This window comes from Aythya marila, assembly GCF_965140915.1.
Source record: "Aythya marila genome assembly, chromosome: 16".
Classification (NCBI taxonomy): Eukaryota; Metazoa; Chordata; class Aves; order Anseriformes; family Anatidae; genus Aythya; species Aythya marila.
In genome coordinates this window covers 8,393,663-8,414,382 of record NC_139057.1, presented here as the reverse complement: position 1 = coordinate 8,414,382, position 20,720 = coordinate 8,393,663, and the positions used below count along the sequence as shown (strand labels likewise).

General features: G+C 40.8%; 2 protein-coding genes across 16 annotated transcripts in view; one reads left to right on the top strand and one right to left on the bottom strand.

The window, feature by feature from the left end:
• PTPN1 (protein tyrosine phosphatase non-receptor type 1) overlaps positions 1-3,208 on the top strand; it is a 42,677-nt gene extending 39,469 nt beyond the window's left edge. For all 3 annotated transcript variants that reach the window (XM_082773088.1, XM_082773090.1, XM_082773089.1), the window contains exon 9: positions 2,758-3,208. In XM_082773088.1, the coding sequence (XP_082629214.1) occupies positions 2,758-2,965 (208 nt within the window). In that variant the 3' untranslated portion in view covers positions 2,966-3,208. The remainder of the gene's footprint in view (positions 1-2,757) is intronic.
• A 151-nt stretch (positions 3,209-3,359) lies between these two features.
• RIPOR3 (RIPOR family member 3) overlaps positions 3,360-20,720 on the bottom strand; it is a 66,122-nt gene continuing 48,761 nt past the window's right edge. For 10 of the 13 annotated variants that reach the window (XM_082773076.1, XM_082773072.1, XM_082773079.1 and 7 more), the window contains 11 exons: positions 16,032-16,161; positions 14,789-15,370; positions 13,956-14,095; positions 13,623-13,755; positions 12,816-12,924; positions 12,062-12,223; positions 11,759-11,917; positions 10,438-10,640; positions 10,082-10,165; positions 9,058-9,148; positions 3,360-8,036 (listed from right to left, as the gene is read on the bottom strand). In XM_082773076.1, coding sequence (XP_082629202.1) covers positions 7,936-8,036; positions 9,058-9,148; positions 10,082-10,165; positions 10,438-10,640; positions 11,759-11,917; positions 12,062-12,223; positions 12,816-12,924; positions 13,623-13,755; positions 13,956-14,095; positions 14,789-15,370; positions 16,032-16,161 — 1,894 coding nt within the window. In that variant the 3' untranslated portion in view covers positions 3,360-7,935. The remainder of the gene's footprint in view (positions 8,037-9,057; positions 9,149-10,081; positions 10,166-10,437; positions 10,641-11,758; positions 11,918-12,061; positions 12,224-12,815; positions 12,925-13,622; positions 13,756-13,955; positions 14,096-14,788; positions 15,371-16,031; positions 16,162-20,720) is intronic. The other 3 variants (XR_014318592.1, XR_014318590.1, XR_014318591.1) reach the window with 3 other exon arrangements.

Genomic DNA, 20,720 nt, shown 5'->3' with positions numbered 1-20,720 from the left:
CCGGTTGCCTTGTGGCTTTAAGAAGTTACAAGAAGCTTGCTCGTAAATGGCATTTCATACGACAGGTTCTGCCCAGAACACCCATGATTGAGTTAGTGTAATAGCAGTTCTGAAACAAAATCTGTGGTGGATCCTTTTCAGTGAAGGCCTTATGCTTTTTTTCTTGTTAACTTCACCCATAAACTAGGGCTATTTATGGGATCCTGCTTATAGTTAAAGAACAAGTGACGGCATAATGGGGTGGTTTAGTCTAAATTTACTTGCGGTGTGTTAAGTTACAGAGGAGCACATTCACTAGTTAGTGGCAGTATTAGTCATGTAGCTCAAAGCTAGGCTGACTAGCTTTAGTTGCACTTAGAAACGTGAAAGTAATTACAGGCAAAGCTACTTTTGATGAAAGGAGGAGAGGGGCTCGTGAGCACAGAACTTTCCTACCTGTCACTGACCTACAACAAAGAAGCCAAGGTTCCTACACGCTTAACCACTAGATGTCACTCCTGCCTTATTAGTGTAGCGTGCAGCTGGTTAAAGTCAGAATGCCTTGGTGTTGCTGGCATCCTGCATGGTAACTAGTTTTATTCAGAACAACCAACTAAACGCCCCAGAGAACAAAGAATAAACATTTTAAAATATATAGAAAATAATAATTAAAAAACAAAAACAGCTAGGCAAATCCCACCAGGGATAATCAAGGGGAAGTTTAATTTTCCCCCACTAGATGGTCTCCTAAGAAGACATATTCAGCTTCTCACAGGAATATTGGAATAACAGTATCAAACTTTTTTATTCTCTGCAGAACTCTAAGGCCTTTTAACAGATGCAGCTGGCAGACTTGATATATTTTATTTGGCTAGGCCAGTGGGGGAGTGTGTGACTCTGGAAACGGGAGATTAGTGAGACGTGTTTCCAGTAGTCTTCCTTCAAAATAAACCTCCTCTTAATTCTGCAGAGCAGAGAGGCTGAACCTGTTATCTCCCTCCAAATTGTGCTGGAGGCAAAGAGATAAATTGGAAGTGTCTCCTTTCCCCACTTAACATGATGCAATGTTTAGATCAGGAATTTTTTTTATTATTTTTTTGATTCAGCAGGGGAGATTGTGAAAATGAAATACTCAAATTACAAATACCTTTACTAAAAAGAAAGGAAAACTTGGGAATAGAATAGGGCACGAATAGAGGCTTAGCTACAAAAGACAAAAACATTAGAACAGAAGCACCTCCCTCTTTTTTCCTTCAGTGACAACACAGTGCTGTTACCAGAATATTTGCTAGGATGTGAGACGTCAGCTAATGCTTTTTGAGCCCAATGGGGAGTATGGATCTAAAGCTGTTATCTTGTCATTTGCTATATAAATCTGGATTTTTCAGCGAATAAATGATTTCCTGGAAAGACTCTGTGCAGCTTAGTCTAAATGAACATAAGAGATGTCCAGTTCTGAAGAGCAGAGGCTTAGATTAATTTTATTACAGACACTTGCCTGAGGCTGGAGTTGAGTCATCCTCTGGAACTGCTCATCTTCCTCGTTAATCGCAGAGGCTGGTTTGGGCTGGGCATCTGCCTGTTACCCTGCTAAGTTACACCCTATCGTACACAATATTTTTGTGTTAGAAAAGCTCAGGGTTTGAATCCTGAGCTCTTTCATCCCGCACTAGTGCTGCAGCTGCAAGATGAGGCCTCCTTTCGATGACTGTTGTCCTTGTGCCTGGGACAGTGAGCTCAGAAATGAGGGAAGTGAAATGTGCCAGGCAGGAGGGGGAAGGAGCAGAGAGTAATGGGCAGATTGGTGTGAAAGGATGAGACAGTGAGAGGCTGGAAGACATGGAGACGTGCTGGCAGAAGCGAGCAAAAAAGAGGCAGCAGTTTTAAGTGTGCTTTTTTTTTCCTGCCCAGGTACGGGTACGTGGTGCCTGGGACGGCAGATTGCTGCCTTCTGGACTTGAGCTGTCAGAGATGTGTAGGAAGTCCCCATGCAAAGCATCTCCCTGCTGGTCACCTCCCTGCTGGTTGTCACGGCACGGCGGTGCTCTGCTTTCTAAATTCAGATAGGAGTTGCAGTGTAGATCTGAAAGCTCCTGCTCAGTTTAGAAGCTTCCTTGGGTGTCAGGATACTGTCACCGTGATGGAGGCCTAGTATCCAGAGATAACGTTAAAAGGTGGAGAAATCATCAGTTCCATCACTAAAAGCTATCACAATGTGTGTAGCCACCCTTCCGAAGTTACAGTTGCAGCAGCAACTCACAATTCCACCCCTTTCTCACTTTCTGAGTGGGTGCCTGGGCTTAGAACTGTATAGAAATGTTCCCCTAAGCTGGATGTGGCTTTGTACAAGTTCGTTTCTTGTCTCTGGCTGTGCAGGTGGCAGATCTGTGATGAGCAATGGAAGTAGGTGGTGATTAAAGCTAAGTCACCTGGCTCTGTAAAGGGCACAGAATACTCCCCAAGCATGGTTACCTAGCAAGAGCTTCCCTGGGGATTGAATGCATAAGTAATCTGAGCATCTGGTGCAGACTGGATGTTTACTATCCTTTCTTTCTGGGTGGCTTTTGATGACAAGTGCTGTTCTAAACCTGTAATTTAACAGCCTGAACCGTAATCATTAGGGACAGTCTTTGGTGTGTCATCAGCTGCAGCTCGTGATAGCAAGAGATTTCCACCTTTGTGATGTTCAGTGGGTGAGGCCATGCTCTCATCAAGTCTGCCTGGCTTCTCTCCGAAATGCAAAATCTGGTACTGAATATTCATTTCTTTGTCCTTTAGCAATAGTCAAGACACTGAAATTCGGAGGAGAACTGTTGGTGAAAATCAGCACCTCTCGCCCCACAAAGAAGAGTCAATGAAGTCGGACAACTTAGAAGAGGATGATGAGAACATGATGACAACTTGGAAGCCATTTCTAGTGAATATATGCATGTTCACCTTCCTCACAGCAGGGGCTTATCTTTTTTACAGGGTGTGTTTTCATTGATGGACATGCCAGCACGAGTGACCCTGCAGAAAACACCAACGATTTGATCGGTTTGTAATAAGCTTCTGTGAAAGAAAGCTAATTGAGGCATGGGAGCCTTGTCTCAGTGGAGATAGATCTTAGGTTGCAAGGCCGGAACTTTGGTTAGGGCTTAAGAGAGAATTGATGCACTAGGGTTTTATCTAGCCCTGTGGTCCCAAGAACATAATATTCTAATCTCAGGGCCTTAAAATATTCAGGAGTAAGCAAAGAAAATGCCAAATAGTCTGTTTTTCTTTTTTTTTCTTTTTTTTTTTTTTTAACTAAATAATAGAATTACAACACATTGTTGTTTTTAGCCTTTTTTAAAAAGCCAGTTCTTTTTCTTTCGTGTTTCAGAAAAACTAGGCACAAGTGAAACTTGCTTGTACTCTCCAAGTGTTGTAACCAAATACATGAGTTATATTGATGAGTTCCCAAAAAAAGAAAAATAAACCCACATACCTGAAGAATGTAAACTTTTTGAAGGGGGAAGAGGGGGGGCAGTTGTGGTTGGGTGTTTTTTTTGTTTTGTTTTGTAACTTGCTTCATCTGTTAAAGACTGAGTTGTGGGCAGTGCCTGTGGTATTGATATATTTAATCTTGGCATAACTGTTCTTAAAGAGCTTACTGTTTTACATGTGTTTATAGAAACAGGCTTCTGCATTTGCTCAGGGTATCCCAACATGTCAAGCTCTTTTTTTCTTTTTTTTTTTTTTTTTTTTTTTGGAAATAAGTGTATCTTCTCATTGACTTTTGTTGCACTCTACTTGCACATATGTCTATTTACATTGCACCATCCTTTGTAAAGCTGTTTTTACTTTTATATTCTGGGTTAGGAGAAGGTGAGGGGAGGGAGAGAAACGGGAAACGAAATTCAACCAAAACATGTCCACCAGCATTTTGCAGCTGTTCGGTTGGCATTGAGAAGGACCAGTTCTTAAACCTCATCATTTGGAATGTAAAATGCAGTTTCACTCTACATCTGTACATCTGCTTCATAAGGCATAGCATGCTTCCTCCAGCAGCTGGCGAGGTAACGTGCTCAGAGGCAGTGCAAGTAATGAACAGGAAAGCGTTTCAAGAAATCCAGAGCAATTAATGCTGTGGCAGCTTCCTTACAAAGTAAAAAGCTCAACAGAAGACATGTTGGTCTGAGAATGTATCAGCTGGCTTATGATGCAAGCATTTGCGTGTTCTGCTTTTCTAAAGCAAAGATTTAAAGTACTGGCTTAGTTTGGCTTGAAGATGCACTGTTCAGTGATGGTGGGACGTGGTGGTGTTGGTGGGTAAGTCTTGCACCTCTGCAGACAGGGTTGTCGCTGTCCCAACGTGAGCTGGGTGGGTTTGTCCTGTGCCGTGCTGCAGCTGAGTTGTTCCACTCGGTGAAAATGTAAAGAGCTTGTAAATGAGGGTTGGGGCACACTGGTGGAACCATGACTGGAAGCCTGCACTGCACCGAACCATCTTTGCCAATGCTGTTCCTCGCGTTAGTACCAAATTATTATTGTTTAAACAACAGCAGCAAAGACTTCTTTGCTGATGTCATGGGGCAGAAGACGAGAGTCAATTCACTACTGAAAGACGTAGTGAATGAAACTAATCCATGACAACTGGTTTGCAACAGTGTTAATAATCAGTTCTTTTTATCTTTAAATGCTTTCTAGATTTATAGCACTTAACCACCACTCTCAGTGCAGACATCACTATGGAGTATCTTACGTAAGTCTCTTTCCACTCCATATTTATTTTTGCAAAACTGTCTGTAGTGTAGCTCTTTTCCTTCAGTGAATAAGGTGGTAAACTGGGGGGTGGGAGTTGTTTCTATTTTGCGTTCTGTCAAGCTTGCATCAAGGGCTTTTCACAAGTACAATAATAAATCCTCAGGTAGTACTGGGAGTCAATACTTTACCTGTGAGACTGTTGGTCAGACCAGTACTGGAAAGGAGGAATGTTGTAATCAGTCAATATTTAGTTATATTATTGGAATCATGAAAAATGAGTATAGAAAAATGGTAATATATAACGGCTCATCTGTGTATTTAAGATACAGTATGTGATTGCTTTGTCCCCACTATTCTCTCCATCATCTGGTAGAATATTGTTCTAAAGCAACATTTGTACATCATTTGTATTAAAATGCATGTAAAGTCTTCTAGTGTCCTGATTAAATACCATGTGCTTGAAAGGTGAAAGAACATATTTCTGCTTACTGATGTGCCCAAAGTATATTTGCATGAACTGATCATTAAGTGACTGTGGTTCAAAGGGTGTTGCTGAAAGTCTCTTCGTTCAGCGATAGATTGATTTGGTGTTTATCAGATAACATGTACTCGCCCAATACTTGGCATGACTTCCTATTGAATTTCTGCGTACTCAGTGTAACCCGGTTGTTTAGCATGGTTCATTTCAGCTGAGTAAGTATAGTACAGACATTCCAGAGTGTTTAGTAAGCCGTATCCACACCTCACCTCTGGTCACTTGAAGCGAGTGATAGCTCAGTGATTCCTGGGTATGACTTGCTGTGCTGCCTGCAGAGCTGCACTGGAGGATGAGGGAGAAAACCTTTATTGGAAGATCTCAATAGCATGCTTTGAGCTGCAAAAACGCAAAAATAGAGGTTCTTGAAATAGTGCCCCCCCCCCCACCCCCCAGCTATGCTCTTTCCAAGAAGGAAAGCTTTAAATTTTAGGCTTGACAGTAAAATAAAGCATCTTCCTTTGAATCCAGAATAATTCACTTGCACTGTTTCTGCAAATTATTCTAGTAGGAGAAACTTCCTGCAGAGGAAGTTTTGAACCCCCCCCCCCCCCCCGCCTTCCACCAATGTACTTTGCTATTTCTTTCATCTGCTCCAAATCCAGGAGAATTGGCGCTGTCCTGGGGTAGACAGTGAAGTAGCCCACAAGACCAGTGAGGTGTGTATAAGGCTTATAATACTGAACTGTAAACATTTTTGTTTTGATGTCTTGTATATGTATGTAGTAGTTCGGGTGTGTATATACAGTAGCACTTCAAAGTGGGTGTATTGGTTAACCTATTCTTGGAAAATGGACAAATATCCATGTTAAACTTGTTAGAAAGTTAGTGAGCTGCTCTGCTATATGCCTTAAGCAAATATTTACTCATCAGGTCTTTCTTTTTTACAGATTGCCATAGAATAAACTTTTTTAAAAAAATAAAAAACAAAAAAGCTAAATGTTTTGGTATAATACATTTTCAGGTATCTTGTCTTTTGTGTAAGCCACTGCAAAGACCTCAGAGGTTAGAGTAAAATTGTACAGTTTTTCAATTTCCCATCCAAGTTTTCAGTTCTCATTTTAGTTGTTACAATAAAATTCTTTTTTTAAAGAAGGTACGTGTCTCATCGCTTCCTGTCTTCTCAGTGCTAGAGCCAGGGCCTCATATCTTGAACCACTTGCAGCTCAGGATTAACCCAATGTTTGTTATTTTTCTTACTGGAAAATGTTTTAAATATTACTGTAAGAATTTACTTGTCTTTTACTGTACTTTAACTTTTTTGTACATATACAAAACGTTCTCTTTTTTCTTTGTAGTGAAGGGGCAGATTAGGTGAATGAGGCTAGGGGGAAGCATAAAACTTACTAAAGTAGGAAAATGTTGTTCCCCTGCTTTTAAATAAATCTGTAAATTGAAAGCAGAGTTAAACCATAGATAAGCAGCCCCTTCTAAGTTTGGTTAAACTTTGCCATGGAGTAGCATGACCTGACACCACGGTCCTGCTATACAGAGTTCGTGAGTATAGAGTTGAAGTGTCTCAGGAAGCTGCATGTTCCCAAGTGAAATACTGCAGACAGCCCAGACTGTTTCACCCATGCAAGCCTGAAAGTCCCATAGCTAGAAGGAATACACACCGTGCTTCCTTGATACACATCCTAGCTCAATACACAGTATCTTACCTGCCATGAGGGGTTGATTGCCTTATCCCTGTTCCTATTACTCTGGACATACACCAGCGTGAGGGACTTACAGAAATTTGTCTCAAAAGTTTTATTAGAATTGTAGGGAAAAAAGTATGAAATCCAACAAATAAATACTGAATAGAAAAAGTACTATATATATAAAATATATACACACAAGCCAAACCCTTTCAAGTATTTTACCTGAAGCCAGACTTCTCTTTGTGACTACCCTCCACTACATTAAATAAGTGTTGAGTAAGGAGCCTGACAATGGGTATGTGACTATGCAAAACCTTGGTCTATGACTAAAGGAATAAAATGCTTTTTGTGTTTTTTTGTTGTTTTTCTTTTTAAACTTACTTACATAGATCTGTCCATAGGGCAGTCTGATCTGTATATGGATAATAACTGATAAATAACTTCCCCGTGTAAACTGCTGAGGATTTACACTCAGTACTTACTTACCCTTCTCAAGCCTTGCTTGAGCCTGGCCTAAGTTGCAGTGATTACCCCAAAAATGGCTTTTAAAGTAACAATTTTTTCTTCTGCAACTAAATTGTGTATAAAAAAAAGAATGGTAGCCACTTAATAAGGCTGCTAGATTTTTCTGATTTATGTGGCAGTTGATAAAAGCAAGCTGTTTTCTGCTAGTTTCTAGATGGACTGCAGGAGAGTGATCATTTATTTCCTCTTAGAGAAATGCCAAATTAATAAAATATTTTAAGTGAAAATAGATCATATTTGACTTCTAGTTCATGCAGGGGCAGCCAGTTCCAATGAGATGGAGATTTAACTCAAGTGGCAACCCGGATTTGAGATTTCATCATGTGCTGAGAGTAAGAAAATACAGATTCCAGTCTATTTGGTTTAGATTGCAAACTGTGCCCACTTTGGAAACAAAGCTGTACTCTGTCAGTACGCAGCATGTACATAGCAGGGTGTCAGTAAACCAGACCCTGAACAAACTAAATCCTCAGTACTCAGCTGTGGCTGTGAGGAAGGTAGGATTTAGCTCCTCATATTCCACTACTAAAATACTGTGATTTCAATTTCAGCCTCTTGCTGCACAGTGTCTCTTAATTCACAGCAAATTCTGTCCATTTTCTCAAAGGCTTGTCGTCCTTTTTCACCTATGGAGAAAGAGAAAATACATCCCATGCTGAGGAAAAGAAAGCCGTTAGAAACACCCTGAGAAAAGTGCTACACTGAAATACTTCTGTTGTGACTTTGTCGATCCTGAGAGTTCTTATTAAGCTCTGAACAAACACAAACACATCTCTAAAGGAATATATATATATATATATATATATATGTATATATAAATATATATAATTTTTATTTTTTTTAAATGCTAGAAGACACCATGGGGGAAAAAAAAAAAAAAAAAAAAAAAACAATCAAGCTTTCTGTAAACACATTAATTTGGAGCATCACAACTGGAAAACCTGTTTTGTAATACACGTGAATCTTAGTATTTCTATGAGGTAAGCCTGGAGAGCCCCAGAACTAAGCATGATCTTAAGTGTTTTTTAGCAAGAACAGAGAAATTAACCATCTCCTTGATAAGTGGACATCCTCCCAGCAGCTAAGCATTTAATAAACTTATCTTAGACAATGGTCCTTTGCCTTTAGTAGAAGTACACATATTACACAGCAGTAAATTAAGAACATTGACATTTCATTACCAGGTCAACCCCACTTGTGTATCTACAAAATTCAGGTGAAGTAACAGGTACAAAACAATATTGTATGTACTCATGATCACTCCAATATTCAGAATGCAGCAGTGTGGAGAACAGGAAAATTAGCACTAACTAGTTGGTTTGTAGGTGGCTACGTCAGACTACCAGGCTGAACTATTCTGTTGGTGTTCTGCTTTATAAAAGATCATCTTAGCTAATCTCCCAGAGCTAGAAGCAGCATTACTGTACTCTGCCAGGTTCAAATGTCATTTTTACAAAAGCTAGGAGGGGAAGATTACGAATGGTAGTAATTTAACAGTATATGAAAGAGCTGTTCACGAAACATTTCCATTGTCCCAGATGTGTTCATGCTGTACAACACATAGTGCAAAACCAGACAGGCCTGAAGCTTTACCTATTTCATGCTGCTTTTCAGAATCTATATTTGAAAGCTGAACACAAGACTTACCAAAGGACAATGTTGTCTCCCGGGCAGCGTTCCTAACTTCCTCTATTTCAGATTGGCACAGATGGGCGACCTGCTCTATACTCTCTACAGCCTGTTAGAAAAAAAGTAAAATTCCAATGGTAGCTTCAGCAAGCATTTTGAGGAACACTTTTTTTGCAAGATAAACACATTCCAAACTGACTCCCATCCCTTCTTGCATCTGACTTCAACTGTGATCTTTCTTTTCTCCCCTAACATATAAGCTTGTACTTGATTTTTACAAACAATCTCACTTCTGCTGCTTTCTCTTTTCAGGGCACGAGAAAGTGTTAAAACTCTAGCATGCAGTTCACTGCTGCAGTATTGTTAAATTACCATAAAGCAATCAGGACCTTCACTGACAGGTTGTGCAATGGCAACAGCTGCTTTGCAAATCTGACTATTTGAGAGTAAGACCGGTTTGTGGGGCCTATCTTGTGACTTCATGTTTGTAGAAACTGTACTCACAATAATCCCGTGTGCAAACAATTTATTACAGACTTGTAGCTGTTAGATAGCTTTAAAGCTATTCTGACAGTTTCTTATAATAGCAATACAAATATTACTTTTATTTTCTGACTATAATCGCTTATTATTAAAATAAAATGAACTGATTTAACTTCTGATTTCTACAGTTAAAATGTAAGAACCGACTCCATATATAAAATGACTCCAGTGCTCATTTTCATACACACTAGGTGTCTCCCCATCAGATACTGTCTGCTGTGACAGTACTGTAGAAGTTAGGAAGCATCCTTTCTACCATTTTGCTGTGCTGGTCAAATCAAATCGAGACACTCCAAGCTAACTGCAGCTCCCTCTACCTGCTGCCTTTTAAATAACAGCAATAGTACTTTAGACCTGTGGCAGCCAAAGTATTCATCAATCTCAAAAAAAAGGAAGCTGTAAAAGTAACCCTACAAGCTTAAAAAAAATAGATAACACTTCATCACCCAGCAGTTTTTGCCAGATGAAGCAAAACACAAGTAGAGCTATAAATACTTACTCTGAGGTTTTTAAGGGCCAAACACGCAGCTTGCTGAAGTCTTGCATCACAATCAGCTAAAACATCAGTGTAAAAAAGCAGAGCCTAAAGGGAAAAAAAAAAAAAAAAAAAAAAAAAACAGATAAGAAGAAAGGTTTTATAACCTAAGCGTAACTGAGCACTCAAATTCAGACTGACATTAGCACTATTTTACCTACGTGAAATTGAATAAAGGATACAGAGAAATCAGTTGAGCACTTCATGGTTTAGGCTCAAGAATAGATTGATGAAGTGCAACGGTACTATTCTAGGATAAAACAAGTTGCATGTATTCCAGCACCTACTTAGAGAAGCTGATAAGCACTGTAAGTTTTAACCTTTTCCCTAAAGTTCTTGTTTGCTGCTGCACGGGAGAGGCAGGATGTGGCTGCTTTGCTGACGCGGTGGTTGTCATCCAGCTGTAAAATCCCAAGCAGCCGTAAAGTCTGCGGTAGAGGTTGGAGCTTGTTCAATCGCTTTCCTTTCAATTTTTTAAGAGTCTTCAGCCGTCCAGGGCACTGCAGCTCCTCAATTAGCATCACTGCAAGTGAAACGACTTAACTTCAATAAATGACAAATGAAGACATTTTCAAGACAAGACAAACTCCTCTCTAACTCTGTCTCCTTCAGCCTATGAAGTTATTCACATGGCTAATAAGCAAGCTAGGCACGGCAGGAAGCACATCAGGATGACTGCCCCTTTGACCGTCCTGTCTTCTTTCCCTTTCATTGTTTCATTTCCTCCTATGCCAGACTGTCAGACAAACGGAGCAGTGACTAGTATCACAATTTTAGTTCATGGGATGCAACAAGGTCCTTATAAGACCTGGGTGCCTCAAGTACAACATATGATGCAAGAGAACTCCTGCACCTTTGGACATTAGGACAACCAGAACAGTCCTAAAATAAGGAGAAAAAATGATCAAGCCAAATAATTCTTTAAGGAGCTTTGAAAAATCTTGCTGTATTGGTCAAAAAGAAAACCTTGTATGTTTTAAAAAAAAAAAAAAAAAAAGGAATCAGATGCTGGATTGACGATTTTAATTTGAAGAGTATTCCATTTTTTTTTCACTAATAATGCACAAATCCTGTCCCCTACCTGATAAATCATCTGCATCAAAAATAAGACTAAAGATGCATCCAGTATCAGGACCATTTTAAAAATAATTCATTTCTGATACAGGCTAAATTTTAAAGTGCTGTTGGACTAAGCTTTGGCAAGACTCTGGCTACCTCTTAGAAAGCATGTGCTAGTAACCTCTGAAATTGTACTGCTATTAACTATGTCATTGCTGCTGATATAGCCACACAAAACTACAGACATCTACTCAGTTCTTGAGTCTAGCTGTAGGTTGCTGCCAAATTCTTTTCTGCTCTAACTTCAGTACGTCACAGAACCCTTTTTTTAAAACACTTAGGATGAACGTTTCCTTCACACCTCTGCTTGTTTCTTCCTGGTCAGACATGAGAGTCAAGCATGCCTGTCCTGTTCTAACTAAACTTGCATGGTTGTAAGGGGAAATAAAATCAAAGCAAATTGGCAATGCAATGGTAGGGCTGTTTTCTGCTCTGGAAGTTTATCTTTACCAGTAACCCGAAAAGCACGAAGCAGCTCCTGGGCTTGACAATTTGAGTGAAGAAGCCAAGTGCTGCCATTACCTTCTTTAGCAAGTTTTCCCAAGTGTTTGTCCAGGCTGGTAATATGATGTTTCTCCAGGTAGCTATAAAATTGGAATAAAGTAACTGGTTCTGTTTGGTGGTATGGAGAGGGGAGCAATCCATCGCAGGTGACAATCTGCTCTAGAAACCTCCGCAATACTGAAGGGATAACACAGAAAAGAACAAATGAGAAAAGGGTAAGCTGCTTAAAACAAATATGTTCTTTAAAGGCACAAGGACAATTTTAATCCTTGCAACAAAATGAAATCAAAGCAGCCTTGTGTTCAAGGAATGCACTGGTACCTGCTTCTAATTGACCAGGGTATTTTTCCTTCATTTTGAGCGCCGATGTGTATTTCAGTGCATGATGGAATCTTTCTGCTGAAGCAAACAAGATACTGCCAGGATCTGCAAGATCACTCCAGATTTTCAGATAGTGCTTCTTCTTCTTAGTCTTCTGAATAACTGAAAAGTCACATTTTAGGAAAACAGTGAACTCTGGCACATTTTGGATTTTTCATAAGAAATTATGCACTGCATGGCGTATCTAGGGATGTGTCAGCATAAATTGTGTTTGCGTTATATAGAAGGCTTAGTTCAAAGCTGGAGATTTGCTGCCAGTATTTTAAACATCTGCAAGCACTGATTTCAGCAATCTTTGGTTGTGGTACCAAACAGCCATTAGGAGACCTGAATGATGCCTAGCAGAGCTCTACTGCCCCTCAGTTCATTAGTAACTTTTCCTATTACCTGATTTGAGTTTCAAAAGAACTTTCTGTGAGTTTAACCATTTCCACTTCTTAGAAGTGGCATGCCTCTTGCTGGTAGCGTTTCAGAGATCCTTTCTTATGTATCTTCACAAATGGAAAACTCCAAACCTCTGAACATGAGCCATGTTTTTTCTAAGAATTTAGAATTTATCTGTTAGAACTTTTTTACTTACATGAATGCTTGTAAGGAATCTAGAATGAAACCCTGATGTATCTGGGAAAGCTCAAACAGCATAACCTGTAACTCTCACACCTCTGGAATGCCTTGACAATATGCAGTTACTCACTTTCTTCAACAGATGTATCCAAGACATCCCCCAGGACTTGTGTCTGCTCTGACACTTCTTCCAAAACGCTCTCCTGGACAATCTGGGCTATGTTTGATGATCTGAGTTTCTGAAATGCAACATGCTCATCTCAGTAGCTGAAACAAAGGCAGTACCAAACTCAAGATGAACGAGTATTTGTTTCATAGAATCAAGCTTCTAAAATCTGAGAAAACACCAGCTTCTCTCAAAAGGCCTCTTTTCCCATCACTTCTGAGTACAAAGCTGCTCAGCAGAACAGGACAAATAAATCACATTCTCCTGGAAAAGACTGTCCAGCATTTGAAATTCTTCTCTGCCCCATCCATTGACAACTGTGTAGCAGATCAATAGTAACAGATAAACTGTCCTCTGCAGGCCATCCAAATCAGAGGTGATACTTTGAGGACAATAATGTGCTTGAGCACTAACAGAAATCAACACGAGAATGCGGTCTCAAGGAGAGAGAAGAATTCTTTCTTCCCAATATGCTACCAGTTCTTTCTAGAGGCAGCAGTAATTCCATTCATTAAATAATAATAACAACAACAACAACAACCTCTTATTGACACACAGTGCAACCAAAATTTATCCTACTTCTTCGACAGCCTGCTTTGGGCACAGAAGTATTTGTTAGAACTTCATAAAAACCAAGAGGCTGAAAAAAGGCAGAGGTTTTGTATGACCTTTGTATGATGTGATCTGCCCACATACATGTACACGGCGCATTGCTGGGACACGACTGCCATCCTGCACCACCGCCCTGGAAACCCACAGGCTACCTCTTACCTGTAAAAGAGCTTTGCACAGCTTCAGATGAGTTATCAAAAGTACATCTAAGTTGTCATCACCAGTAGTTACAGCTCTTGCTTCTGTTTTCATGTCACAGCTCAGGGACTGAAACGTGCTGTCATTGTATGTGCTGTTGAATGAATGAAATGAAGCTCAGAGCATTCAAAAATAATTAAAAAAATTGTTTCTATCCTGGATATTCATACCATTAGCAGCTCTGTGCAATTCATACCTAGCCAAGCAGAGTCTATCAGTAAGTAAGTATCCCTGGGATTAGCCTTGCTTGCCCCTTTTCCTTGTCCCCTGTAATAAAGTGCTGCAGGTACCTACCTGATACTGGCTGTTCTTATACTTCCAAATAACGAAAGCTCATCAGCACTGCAGTCAGCATTTAAAAAGTCAAAACTTTCCAGCACTGTTTCCACCATTAAACTTTCCATAGAGGAACGTCTGTGATGAAGCGTCTTTAGCTGTTGATAGAATGGAGGGACAAATACTGTTATTTGCAGGCATCAAACCATTTTGCATGATTTCTTTGTTGATTTTCATATCATTCTGAACAGCAAACCAGTTTGCTTTTCTTCCTTTATTCTTAACACATCAGGAAAGCTAGCTCTTGGTACATCACTGATTCCAAAATAATGCTGCTAATTAATTTTGCAGCATGCTTCAAGGTTTTAGTCTGTTTGTATTCCTCTTTGGATTTCCACACCTGTGAAGGTTGGTACGAGGTATGACTTTCTCTGCATCTCCTTCTATTAGTGTCATATTCCCTGTTTCATATCTAGAAGTAGCAATCTGAGCAGGCTGCTGCATGTCAGTGTAGCATCCAAGAACTTTTCAGATTCTGTTTAACCCAGACTAGTTTCCAGTTTGACTGCATGCAGTTTCTCAATTTATTTTTTTCCAGATTATTGACCTCTGAATGGCATTTGAAGGCTGTCCCTGAGAGATGCAACACAGCCCTTCTGTGTAGTCAGCTCTCAAGGCTGCCTTTTCTGAGTACTGACTGACCTCTGGCGGCCAAACTTATTTTTGGGGAACATGCCACTGACACATCCTGATATCAAACCCACTACAGGGTCACGAAATTTTTACAGCTCCAGGAGTAACAGTGGAAACTACCTGCAGTGGAAGCTACCAAAAGTAAAACACCACCGTACCTTTAATTTATCCCTCATAGATAAAACTTGGTATTCCAATTTCTCCAGTTGGGCTTGCCTGACATCATGTAATTTCAGCAAATTTAACAGTTCTTGGAGAGTTTTATCAATTGACTTTGTACATCCATCTAGTTTTACATCATTTGCAGCATTCAAGCTTTTCTGGCTAATGTTTTCTTGTTCTGTCAGATGGCGATTTCTGGTCTGGTTGAAAGAAGCTCTGCTGCCTTTGCCACGACTCAGAAAACTAGGTGGGTTACTTGGAAATCCATCCGCACACGGAGTCTTCTTCAGAATGTCCAGAGTTGCATGATTTGGAAGTGGATGTTGCTCTTCTGCACAAGCCTCTTGAATAATCACCAATGGCAATGTCCTGTGGTCTGCAGCTGGAGTTGCATTTCTAGACTCTGTCCCTTTCAGATCTTCAGAGCTGAATGAGTCTGCTTCACTCGTCTCCACGGGATCGTGAGCCTTACTCCTCTCATGCACACCAAAATCACAGGCAGCCAAATAGCTCAGTATGCTGGGAGGCTGAGCTTCTTCACTTACATCCCCTTGGTTCTGTCTTTGTTGCAAAACAGACTGCAGCAAACAAATGTATAGGTGAGCACATATATAACTGAAAAGCATAAGACACCACCTAAGATAGAGAGCTGTGGTTTCCTGGCATGGTGAGGCAACACCAAATCTGACTTAGACTCGATATTAGGGAAATGTATATATAACCTTACCAGTATTTGAGACACATTGCAGAAACAGAGAGATCGTATAAAACAACCACTAGATTAAAACCCTCTTGAATGCATGGAGAGGTTTTTCTATTCGCTTAGGCTACCCTTGGCAAAAAGCTGAGCTGAGGAAGAAGAAGGCTTTTTTTATATAGCAGTTCTAAGGTACTGCTCTGCGCCGTGACTACTGAGGCTGGATCCTAGTTGGATTCCCACTACAGAGTATTAGAAACGCGCCCAGATCCCCATCGTCCTGACTGCCATATTTGAGAGAGGCATATTTGGCAGGGATTTCTTTTCTTCTACAAAATCTAAAATGAAACTCAAATTAATAGAGGTTAAAATAAAATAAAAATAATAAAACTAAAATACAAAGAAGCCCCCAGATAATCTGCAATGGTTCTAGAATGTTACACATTTCCACATTTCTGAGTATGCTCTTCAATAGCCTAATCTAATCCACAAATCACATCCTAGGTTTGCGCTTTGCATCTTGTTTTCCTCAGCATACTGACCAGATAGTATTTCTCTCTGAAGCTGGGGGTATTTGGTGGGGTCCAGTTGTATAAAGAGTTCTTCCTGCTACCCACAGAAAACTTGGCAGTGGTTCCAGGTGACAAAAACAGGTTCTCTGTGTCAAAGGGTCTGTAGCAAAAGAAACAAAAACCCATGCGTCAGTACAACCAGCAAGTACAGCTACGTCTAGCAACAGGATTAGTTAGGATTTGAATTGTGACATTTAATAAACACCAGGGTGAATAATAGGAAAGAGGGACTGCCTCTCTGACCAGTGTCTTTGGTTGCACCAGCAGAGAAAGAAGGAAGTAGGTGAAAATAGTGTATATTTTACACAGAATTCACAACACCCTTTAGAAAGCGCCAAAGCCTTTGGAAGAAGAGCCCAACACACCAACAGTCTGACAAGTTCCCTGTCCCACTGTAGTTTTCTATGTGACCAACAGTGCTGGCAAGTATGGTACGGGTTGCTTGCTGATAGCCACTGGACAGCTAGTGAGAAACACACCATATCAGACAGAAAGGAAATATAAAACATATAATAAAGGAAAACTGTAATTAATTTCCCTCCTCTTAACTTCTCACGTTGCACATGGACAGCATCCCGCAGTGCAACTCACCACTGTCATCCTCAGCATGGAGGTAACGCTATGGGAGCTCGCCTAATACAGGTTAATTGGCGAAATTAACCAGTGTCACCCAGCTGGGGTTCATCAAACAGGCCAGTTCCATGCAGTCACACTAACAACCATCTGTATTGTTTCACTGTGTAGAAAATAAATCAGATTTCTGACAGCAAGAACCTCGTAGCCAAAGCCTGCTGTTTACTGATGGAAGCAAATTGCTTCCATCCATGGTGCTTCTTAAGAGACACAGGGATCCATTCCTCAGGTTTTTCATTTGTAGCTTGTAATATAGCAATACAGTAATGCCAAATGACTCTTGGTAGGAAAGGCACAGGAATAACAAGGTAAATCATCTTGCCCCTTTGACAATTACTGGTACCCTCTAGCAAAACACAACGACAGAGCTGCCCTCCACAATTGCAGGCAGTTGCTGTTACTGCAGAATAGCAGGAAGAGAGAGTGAAAAGAAGGGTGAAGACACACTGAAAAGAATCAAGTCTGCTCAAAACCATCTATTATCTCTTGCTTTTAAGCTCTTTGGGTACAATCTGTCATCCTGCTCCGCATTGTACAGCAAACAAAGCATCACGTAGGGACAGATCTAAGAGCCCATCTCACCCAACAGCTTGACGTTGACAGAAGCCAGTAAGGAAACGCACAGGAGACAGGTCGGCTGTAGCAGGCCTTCCCCAGACATATACTCAAATTTCAGGCAATCCATAGCTTAGATGTGTCACGCGCCAGACCTCATAAGCAGAATATTGCCATCAATCGTCACTAGCAGACAAACTCGCCCTTAGCTTGTCTAGCCACTTCTTGTAATCACTGACACAAGATCTGTGTAGGTCAGAAGGATGCAGAAGTTTGATTATTTAACTTTGAAACACAGAACAAGTACTTTGACTGGGGGTGTCCTCTGTGGCTAGTTGCCTCCTTTTCACACTGTGCACCGCGAACACCTACGCCTACACAGCAACACTTTTTCAAGCGTGAAAAATTCTAAACTATTTAGTTTCTCCTTGTGATGAAAGTGACCCCAGCTCTGACCATTTTTGTTGTCCTCTTTCTATTTCTACATTGCCAAATGCACGTTGACCTTTGCTTATCACTCATTAACCAAAATGCACGACATTACAACGCCTTTGTTAAGGCCAATGCTAATACTGTGTATGACACTCCTTTAGCTTGCCTTAGCACCTCTGCAGGACTTCAGCATTCATGTCCAAAACACGTCCCCAGCCTGACCTTGAAGAGGTTTACAACTCATCAGAGCTTGTGTTTCCTAGACTGAACCTCCCATGACATCAGCAGCTTTGCACTTTGACACGCTCAGGTGCCTCAGCCTTGCCAGCACCATGCACAGATACCAGTGAGATGTTTCATCAAACCCCCACCCTGCGGAGGGGTGAAATACTTGAGATTTCTATCATTTCCTCACCCTTCTTTATTTTGCTGTTGGGTGTGTAAGGAGGACACTTCCTGGATTACTTATGTTCCTCTGAGGACGTAATGGGGCAGAGCACAGAAGAGCTGAACTCAATTCTGTCTTCAGCTCCAAAGGCTCTGATCTCCTCTCTCCCAGTGGCAGGACAGCACCTAAACCAGCCTCCTTCCGTCCAGTCCCACCACGTATTAAATAGCCATAAGGCTCATAGTGGATAGACATATCTGAACGTCCCCATTAAGCCTGCAGATCCAGGCTTGCATTGATCCCAACAAAAACTCTGGTTAGCTGTAGCAGGCTCAGTTATTAACACGTCATGAGATTTTTTTTTTCCTTTTCTAATGACTATACATGCAAACATGTACTATGCAAACATAGATGCAATTTTAGCAGGGTGATCAGAGTTTGGTGTTGTGGCATAATGAGCACCTATGTCAAGATTAGCACAGCTTGTTATTGGACTAAGCTATGAAACATCATTTGGATCCAAAGCACAGCAGTATATTGATGGACTAATACCTAAACATACCTGTGTGAGTATTTATTCATATAAGTTTTTGGCTATAGCAGGACAGTGAGTAGGGATGTACCCCCCTTGTGCTCCCTCCCCCTCTCCCCCCCCCCCCCCAAAGAAAAACAGACTTTTTTTCTTTTTTATTCTCCCTTCAGGTCTTCTCTCCTTCTCCAGGAACCCTTGTGAGCCAGGCCAGCATATGCTCAAAGCAGGCAGAAATTACAAGAGCAGTTGTGGCTGGCTGGTACCCTTAGATCCCAGAACAGGGTGCTAACTGAAGTTTTGAGAAGAGAATACAGGCTTTCTTTTTGTCCTCCATGAGAGAGAATTCAGACTGCTGTTTAGGTTGGCAAAAAAAACCAAGGCTCCTGCCAAACTGGCCAGCAAAGCAATTCTGCAACAGGCCCAAGCTCATTCATGCTCCTCATGGCATAATCTATAAAGGAGCTGAAGGAACTTTTATTAGAGGCCAGAAGACTAGTGGCCTAGTTAAAGAAAATATACATTTAGAAGTGGAAGAGTGATCTACACTTGGATTCCTCACAAAGCAGGTCCGTAGTGAAAGCTTGCCTTTCAGGGACGTTTGGGCACAGCTGATAGGTTTGTTTAGTCATTCTTGAATCAAAGAAAAAGCAGCTGTTTTAGAGTGCTTTATCTTTGAAAATAGAAACAGCCTGAATTATCACCACGCAACTTCTCATTCCTGTAAACAAACAGGCTGTCAAAGAAGAAGAGTCTGCCAGCCTGCCTTCTGTGCGGAAGTGCTCTGGAGATTCCACTTGGTAGGATCCCAACACCTTCCACAGAACTGAAACACAGCAGAGATGCACAGCTGAAGTCTTCTCATACACAGGGAAATTCAAGTGGGGATTAACTACCAAAAAAGTGCATCACTGCTAGTCCTTCTCCCAGCTTGTTTGTTGCCAGCCCTAAAAGCTGGGTGATGTTTGTCCCAAATGCCATGGGAGGGCCCGTCTTTGCCAGTCAAAAACTGCTGCAACAAGCAGGTATCAACATAATTTAAGTTACACATTTCTAGAAAATTCAGTCACAAATACCACTTGCTTTGGAGACATAGGCTATCATCTGAGAAACCATACAGTATCCCAGAATAGGAAGGGCTTTTCTTCATACAGCTCTTTTGGAAGAAAAAAAATTGTAACATACATACGTATTTATGTCAGTTATTGACAGTGACAAAAGCCAAGCAAGTAAACTCAGCAAGAGCAAGTATGAAGTAAACCTGTTAGAGGGCCATTGGTGTGGGTTAGCACAAAAGAGAAGTGATCTCAAACCTCCATCACAAGCATGCCATCGCTCAGCATGCACTTTCCATAAGGGCAAAACCAAATTTTATACCTAGAGTTCATTAAAGCATGTCTCTTTTACTCCACAGAGATTTCTAGGGATGTTAGGCTTGAAATCATAGGGAGAAAAGACTTCCCTTATAAGAAAGACACTTCTGCGAACAGTATCCTGCCTGTAGTCCCTTCTGCCTTAAAGCTGTGTAGAGGGTTTTTGATGATTTTTACATCCAGATTAAAGCCAATGGGAGTTTTGGAGGTGTATGTGTGCACTGTGGGGTGAGTGGGAAGAAGTGACAAATATTTATTTAGCATCTGACTTTGCTAGGGGTGTCTAAGAGCCCATATAAGCCCCATACCCCCTTTCTCTACTTCCTTTCCCAATTTTAACACATGCAAATGTCAAAACCCAAAAGTTCAACTGGCCTTTAAAAGGTCTTTCATTTTAAAATCTGTTTCTACATTAAAAAAAAAGAAATAGGTATCATGCAGCTTGCAGCATCCTCACTCCACACACTTGTCAATAATTGTAACATGAACGTCTGCTTTCAGATTCAAATGAGAATGTATGTGCTTTGCCACAAGTAAGAAGCTTTACAGAACATACAATGCATGATCACAGCAAGCTTCCCGAATAAGGCTTTGTTACCCAACTAATTAGTGGCTCAGCTTCTCAAATAAGTTAGAGGCTTCAGAAGCCTCAGAGCAGCTGCAGCAACTCACCAAAACATCTACTGATACCCAATGTTAGATCTCAGGAGGAAAAAAGTTGCCATAAACAGGTGCACACAGAACTCTGC